Source organism: Cydia strobilella, chromosome 3 (assembly GCF_947568885.1).
Source record: "Cydia strobilella chromosome 3, ilCydStro3.1, whole genome shotgun sequence".
Classification (NCBI taxonomy): domain Eukaryota; kingdom Metazoa; phylum Arthropoda; class Insecta; order Lepidoptera; family Tortricidae; genus Cydia; species Cydia strobilella.
Genome location: NC_086043.1, coordinates 17,433,811 through 17,441,854, shown reverse-complemented (window position 1 = coordinate 17,441,854; position 8,044 = coordinate 17,433,811). Strand labels below are relative to the sequence as shown.

The window sequence follows — 8,044 nt, the reverse complement described above, 5'->3', positions numbered from 1 at the left end:
ATATTCACTTCGGATATCAACTTTTAATTTACACTACAAAATGAAGTAGATAATTAGGGTACATAAATAATTAAACATTGAAATAGTAGCCAAATTTTTTATTACTTGAGAATGAGAAAACAAATCTTTGATCAAAGGTGTAAACCTAACCTCCCAAAAGCTCGTGGCGTTTAGTAATACCTACATTATCCTAAAAGATAAGACGGAAGGATATCTTCAAAGATATATTTACTTATACTAGATAATATATACTATCACAGAATTAAAAATCTACTTAGCTTATGATCCTTACTTTCTATACATCTAACATACACCGCATACACGTCCATCATAATATCTCCAGAATATCACTAACATATAAAAAAAAACTTCAATGGTATGAATTGGTTGTACAATATTTGTAAAGGTTGTCAACACCGCTGCCTACTGGGCATCCATCGTATAGAAGTAGGGGTGGAGCCACGACACGAAAAGAAGAAGAATATTTTTTAAATAGTTTAAGATCGTCTCATAGTAAGCATAACATTAATTTCCCATATGATAGTCCTTAAGTTCGTTATGACTTCTTTGAGCTGTTTGTTCTTGAGGACTACCTGTAACAATATTAACGTTGATTGATGATAATGGCGAAAATTATCTTACCCATCTAACAAATTATGTCAATTAATGGAGTACGTTACGAAATGTTTCGTTCTATGGTTCGGCCACGCCGCTGCTCAAAATCCGCTGACGCTGCGGAATCGCAGTGACGTGCCGTAAAATTTACGACTTTACTTGGAGGGCATGCGATAAAATCGTGGCGTTTACGGCGCGTCACTGCGACTGTCACCGTTTTTAAGTTGCGGTGTGATCCGACCTTTAATGATAGTTGGGTTGTTACTATTAGTTCGCTGTACAAGAGACCTCGCAACCCTTACCTCCGCAAACCTCCCGGCCAATCCTCCTTATATATGAACTTAAAAATTGTATTTATGTAAACAACGTTCCTGCCAAGAATAGGTATTCAGTAACTATCATATCTAACAATCATGGAACCACAAGCATGGAAAGTGCACCTCTCGTTGAGCCTAAGACCTCATTTACTCGGTCGATTACAACAAACGGATGAATGACATTGCCAAAATATTACTTTCTTACTAAATTCTGGACGCATTATTCTGTGCCGTACCTACATACCCACCAACATGAGAACAACAGTAGATTTAGGGTCGGTTGCACCAAACCGTCTGTCACCGTTAAAGCCTTTCATAGTTGTCTGCTGCGTGTCAGTTGATCAGTATGTCAAGTGTGGTTGGTGCAACATAGCTGATCAGTCTGTCAAATGTGGTTGGTGCCTTAATCTTATTAACACTGCAGATTGTCTTCCTTGCTCACGTGTGTAACGAGTCAAACAGTTAAATTCTCACCTGTTCTGTTAGCTCCCTGTTCTCCTCCAAGTCTCGTCGGTAAGACTCCGTGTTTCGCCGCTCGCCCAACGTCTTGCTGTCTTCCTTGTCACGTGTGTAATGAGACAAACAGTTAAATTCTCACCTGTTCCGTTAGCTCCCTGTTCTCCTCCAAGTCTCGTCGGTAAGACTCCGTGTTTCGCCGCTCGCCCAACGTCTTGCTGTCTTCTTTGTCACGTGTGTAATGAGACAAACAGTTAAATTCTCACCTGTTCCGTTAGCTCCCTGTTCTCCTCCAAGTCTCGTAGGTAAGACTCCGTGTTTCGCCGCTCGCCCAACGTCTTGCTGTCTTCTTTGTCACGTGTGTAATGAGACAAACAGTTAAATTCTCACCTGTTCCGTTAGCTCCCTGTTCTCCTCCAAGTCTCGTCGGTAAGACTCCGTGTTTCGCCGCTCGTCTAAAGTCTTGTTGTCGGCCTCGTCCTTCAGCGGGATTAGGCTCTCCATGTGTGTGTATTCCATACCCTGCAATAAATGGTGATATTACAATATGTCACAAAAATAGATATTTCCATAGATATAAGTAAAATGTAGAGGAAAAAATGACTGTTTTTTTTGTTATGTGATGCAGACATAAAACAAAACTACACACACACACTCATGTCGGCAGTCTAGGCGGTCCCAGGACCTCCATATGACCAAACTCTTGCAGTTTACTGGGATCTTTTTAAAATGTAGGTCTGGAATTAAATGTTTTACACGCTAAAGGGGTGCCAGCTGCGGCAGCGTAATTACTTGCTCGACGGGACACTAAAGTGTTTCGACAGCTCCGAGAAAAGTGGTCTTGATGATTTTTGTAATTAAAAAAAAATAAATAAATTAAGTATATTTTTAGTTGTGTATGATAAATGTATTGGGTGAATCAACCTTTTCCTGTCACTTATTGGCATAGCCACGTTCTCCTGAGTACCTCTTTTTTGTGGTAGTTATAAACCCATAACCCATAAAGGGGAATCTTTCATCTACCAAGCGTGTTAGTGTACGGTGTTATACAATTTATTTGAATGAACTGTGCTATTTTAATCAGCGGGAAGAAGTTGATATCGAGATATAAAATTGAAGAAATTTGAACTTAAAATAGACTCACATAAGGTTCAAATTTCTTCAATTTTTTCCCGCCAGTTATCAACTTTTTCTCGCCGTGTACGGTATTGTTCGCTGGCTAATGAGACAGACAAACAACAAGAAATAGTGGATTAACCCTATCATTCGAGCGAGTCCAGTAATAAACTATTAGAACCACGCATATCTATTAAACTTGGGTGGCCTTATGGGCTTCAAATGCACTACTTGTACAAACAAAAGGGTTTTCCGGCCAACTTTTATTGCCCGACTCGCCAATCGGTATACAGAGTGGCTAAAATATAAGTGCATTCCCGTTGCCAGGGAGGTTTTAGGATTATACTGAGCAACTTTTACTATGGGACCAACTACGAAATCGCGAAAAAATTTACCCTCCCATAGAAAATGGACCAGCCAAAATGTATGAAATAGCCAGATTTTTTTTGCGATTTCGGGGTTGGTCCCATAGTAAAAGTTGCTCAGTATAATCTCAAACCCTCCCTGGCAACGGGAATGCACTTATTTTTTAGCCACCGTGTATATTGCGAACACAATACAATACAAATACTCTTTGATTAATATGAAAGTTTCTTTTTTTTCCTCGCAAGTGTGTTGAAAAACGTCGTATGAAACGCGTGTGCATTGGTCATTACACACATTACGCACAATATCGCCTCGTGTGTAATGACCAACTTAGCACACTTGTATCACAATGTACTATTATTGCACACCTCAATAAAAGAAAACAATACAAAGAGAAAACAGACACACAGGCGGTCTTAGTAACACGCACACGAACACTGTGGTCTGTAAGGTATATATGTAATAGGGGCCTTGGCTTGTTGCCTGACGGTAATTTTAATAAAAAACAAATGTTTACCTGACACGTCTCGTTGCATTTGTCATACACCAGGCGCAGACGTTTAAACAAAAGCCGTATCGTGCGTAACTGCTCTTGCATCTTCGTCTTCTTATCGTTACTAGCGTTCTCGCCGATCTGAGTGCCGTTTGGAGGCTAAAAGAAAAACGATTATAATTTAAAATACATTACCCAAGAAATATACAATAGGAAAATATTTATAACAAAATCAGGTAATAAATAATCGATTGAACAACCACTAACTACAAAGTTTGTTTAAAGAAAGGAAAACTAAACTCACTTCAATAATGTGACAAAAAATAAAATTGTTCTTGTTTAACACGCCGCGAGCTTACGGTTCACGCAATTTACCAAAATATATTTCTTTATTTTTACATTAGAAACCTGGTTGTTACTTTCTATATGGCATTAACGTGAGACGCTTCATTCGGTTCTTGTCTGTTTGTCTGATTTAATATCTTGTCTTTTTATCAATTATAAAACAATTCAATTCTTGGAGACCCTTTACACCTCTAAGGATAATTTGATGATCGTTTTTAGGGTTCCGTACCCAAAGGGTAAAAACGGGACCCTATTACTAAGACTTTGCTGTCCGTCTGTCTGTCTGTCACCAGGCTGTATCTCATGAACCGTGATAGATAGACAGTTGAAATTTTCACAGATGATGTATTTCTGTTGCCGCTATAACAACAAATACTAAAAAGTACGGAACCCTCGGTGCGCGAGTCCGACTCGTACTTGGCCGGTTTTTTATTATTATATATATTTTATCTCTGACACCTAGAGATTTTTACATCTCTAAACAATTTTAGTACTTGTCTGTTGTTTGTATATATTTTTTTTTGTGTAATTTGATATTTAGACGGGATACATCTCTGACAAAGTATCTAATATTTTATTGATTCCATATGTGTAATTGTGTTTTGTAATTTTTAGTTAGTTTTATTTCTTGTAAAAATTGACATTTAAAAGTGCCCTATTTGCTGAATATTGTTTAATGTTATAAATGAATTCATTTTAAAATTAAATTCTTCAATTGACATACGTGGTACAGGCATTTTAAACATAAAAAACCTTAATAGGCATGATACAAGGAAGTAGCAAACATATCTAAACTTACTTGAATTGCTTTCAATGTTTGAAAAACATCCTGTGTCCTGCTGACTATATCTTGTACTGTCTCTTGGCCAAATCTGGAAAAATATTAAAACAGAATTACAATAAGTATGAAATTTCTAATCTATTTTTTAAAACTTATTAGCTCAAAGTTACTGTCAAACTCGAAGCCGAAATCGAAGATCCGGTGTTACTAAAACTAGGCGAAGGTTCAGTTTCGGCGGAAACTAAAGCATAAAGTGAATAGATAGTAAACATTGTTATTAAAATTCAAAAGCTAAGCGGCCAAACCTGTAAAGTCTAGATATTGTTTCATTTAAATTAGAACTCCACACATGTCAAATGTAACCAATTTCAAAAACCCATTAGCTCAACATAGAGGGTTTAACCACTCACCCCTGATTTTTTTTGTGTATTCCTAAAAAAAACGTGTGTTTGGAGAAATGGTATCATTTATCAAAAAAGTTTGTGACATACTTGCAAAGCGAAGCAGTGTTAAAGTCCTTGTTCTGCTGCGGCTGTGCGGGCGCTGAGGCAGTTGCTGGAGCAGCAGATGTAGGTACCGCCACTGCTTGCTGCATGCTTGCTGAAAACACAAGAAACAATGTATAATACTATTGTACGAAGAATTGAACCCCTGCCCTGGACTAAAAACATGTGAGTTAAACTGTAAATTTATAGGCCGCGTTTCACTTTAAAAAAGGAAATTAAGTTGGATGAAATGAGTGAGGGACATACCCCAGGGTTTTGGGTGGTTTACTTCGTTTTTGGGAAAATAGTAATTACCATACTATAACTTAAAAATAGGTAGTAAGCTCCAAAGGGTATAGCCGTGTTTGTATGGGGCATCGGCCCCAGAGGCCAAATTGATTGCAGTTTTGCCAATTTATTAGCTCAGATGTAAGATGCTATTTCACCAAATATTAACCCTAAAATGCAGCAGGTTTTTGAGAAAAAAAAAAGAAAATTGGTGTTCATTTTTTTTATCTAAACTACTGAACTGATTTGTTTGTAACTTATACATATTATGTAAGTAATCTAGATGTATTATTTAAAAAAAAATGGAGTTCCAAATATCCTTATAAGTAGTGAAATTTTCACTTTAAATTTTTCAATATATTTTTTTGATGTTTCCGAGATAGGGACACCCACCAATTATGGGTATTTTATGTATAAACTAATACTCTATAACGACTTTTTTTTTCAAGAACATTCACTTGGATCAACAGGATAAAACTACCGTGTGTATGTAAACAGATACAACCGGGAGCACTCCCTGTCCCATATCAACTGCCGCACCACTATACAAACACGGCTATACCCTTTGCTTTTTTTTTGGCTAGTGTAAAACATTCCCGCACCCAATAAAGTAAAGGGATATGGCAACAGGAGACAGAGAGGTAAATTCCAAAAAAAGAAAAGAAAAGAGAAGTGATAATTAGTACCTTGTTGCTGCACAGCTTGGGCTAATCCTGGGTTTGGGTTACCTCCAACACCCACTCCCATGCCCTGGAAACAAATAAATAGTGTGTTACATTCATTTGTTAATGTGGTTGTTAATGTGTGTGTGCATGTGCATTTAGACGACCGGTCTGGCATAGTGGGTAGTGACCCAGCCTGTGAAGCCGATGGTCCTGGGTTTGAATCCCAGTAAGGGCATTTATTTGTATGATGAGCACATATTTGTTCCTGAGTCATTGGTGTTTTCTATGTACAGTATAAACTCTATATAGCGATACTCAAGAGACCGGACGTTTTTTGACGCTATAGATAGTTTTCATTATATAGAGAAATTAATATTAAAGTAAAATTTTTTTTTTTAAAGCAGCTATAGGCAATACATGTCGACATTATAGGGAGTGAATCGTTATATCGAGTGACGTTATATGGAGTTTACACTGTATTATTATATATATCATTGTCTGAGTACCCACAACACAAGCCTCCTTGGGACTTAGTCAATCTGTGTAAGAATGTCCTATAATAATATTTATTTATTTTATGTTTTCTGACAATTTTCTAACTGCCCAGGGCAGTTAACCAAAATTTCTAAAAGCAACTAAGGCCATTTTTTTACATTGACAAAAAAATGTCAAGAACTGATCTTGACACTGTCTGTGACTGTGTGTCAAGATCAGTAAGTTAGTATATGTATTTGTAACAAAATTAACCTTAAGGATTATTTAATGATATAAATGCTACAAGTAAATTATAATGCTGTGAACATTGTGTGATATAGATTTAGTTACCTGTGGTCCCATACCCATAGCTCCCATTTGGTTCTGCATGGCTGCCGCATATGGAGGCACCATCTGGTTGCCCATGCCCACCATGCCGCCGGGGTTGGCCATTCCACCGCCCATCACCCCTGAAAGAACAAATAACAAAGGATGACATAGCAGTCAACAACGCAAATACAGGCGTTAATCATTTGGCAGTTGTAGCATGACTACTTTGCACAAGGTCTCTTCTGCTTAAGACATACACTTTCAAAATAAGTTACCTGCTAACTGGTTGGGCATAGGTTGCATTTGGCCCCCCATCGGAGCGCCACCGAAACCGGACCGCATTGCACCGGCATTTCCCTGAAAGTTACCGGGAAACTGATGCCCCTGACCAGCCATTAGAGAGAGATAAACGAAACCGCGATTTTGCACTAAATATAGTTAAATTTTAAAAACTAATTTTCTTTAACAAGAAAAACAGTACAAGCCAAATAAAATGTTGTTGCGAGGTTGCTTGTGACAGTGACATATTTTTTTTAACAATTATGTGCTGGATTCGGTGACAGTGACAGTCATCAAGCGCTTTTCTACACGCTCAACCATCTGGTTGTCGCTCTACGAGCACCATGACCTTGGTACGGTGCGGTAGTGTGTTACGACTTTATGTAAGGAGTGGCGGCGCGAATCCGCGAACGCGAGTGTGGAGTAGATTTCGCTGAGTAGCGAACTAGACTCCTCACTCGCGTTCGCGGCTTCGCGCCGCGATTCGCGCACGAGTGTGGAGGATAGAGTACGTGAGCCACCTAAGGGCGCACCAGAGAGCGGATCAGCTACACGTTAATAACGCGAATTAAAAATTGCCTACTCCAGAGCACACAGTCGCTGTGGCCGAAATCGGTCAGGAGAGCATCATCACATAGGAAAAACAATTAAGTTATGGTCCAATTGATGCTTAAATTACTTAATAAAGATATTATTCAAGTACTTCAAGTAGGCATATTACAATGCGCTTATGAACGTCAAAAAGTGCAAATAAAGCTACGCCGGCTCTAACCCTACACCTCTGCCCCGAGAAGATAAGGTAGGTAATATACCCTTAACTGATAGAATTACCATTTATTTTATTTTGTGTCCCCGATATGCTTTTGTCACAGTTAAACGTAATATACTTACATTTATATTTTTCAACAGGCCCGTTCATATTGTGTACTAAAGTTTGTCAAAGGACTGTCTCATTTCAAACATAGACAGAGAGAATCTAAATAATAGAATAGATCTTTGACTTACACTAGTACTCGCACCCAAAAAAAAGGATG

The 8,044-nt window shown here is 38.2% G+C and overlaps 1 protein-coding gene across 1 annotated transcript; it reads right to left on the bottom strand.

Annotated features, from left to right (window-relative positions):
* Positions 1-83: 83 nt before the first annotated feature.
* LOC134756013 (mediator of RNA polymerase II transcription subunit 30) lies at positions 84-7,250 on the bottom strand. The gene is made up of 8 exons (XM_063692784.1): positions 7,007-7,250; positions 6,753-6,871; positions 5,949-6,012; positions 4,981-5,089; positions 4,508-4,580; positions 3,388-3,522; positions 1,779-1,910; positions 84-593 (listed from the first exon to the last, which is right to left on the bottom strand). The coding sequence occupies exons 1-8, from the start codon at positions 7,125-7,127 to the stop codon at positions 498-500; spliced, it is 849 nt and encodes a 282-aa protein (XP_063548854.1). The 5' UTR covers positions 7,128-7,250; the 3' UTR covers positions 84-497.
* Positions 7,251-8,044: the final 794 nt, after the last annotated feature.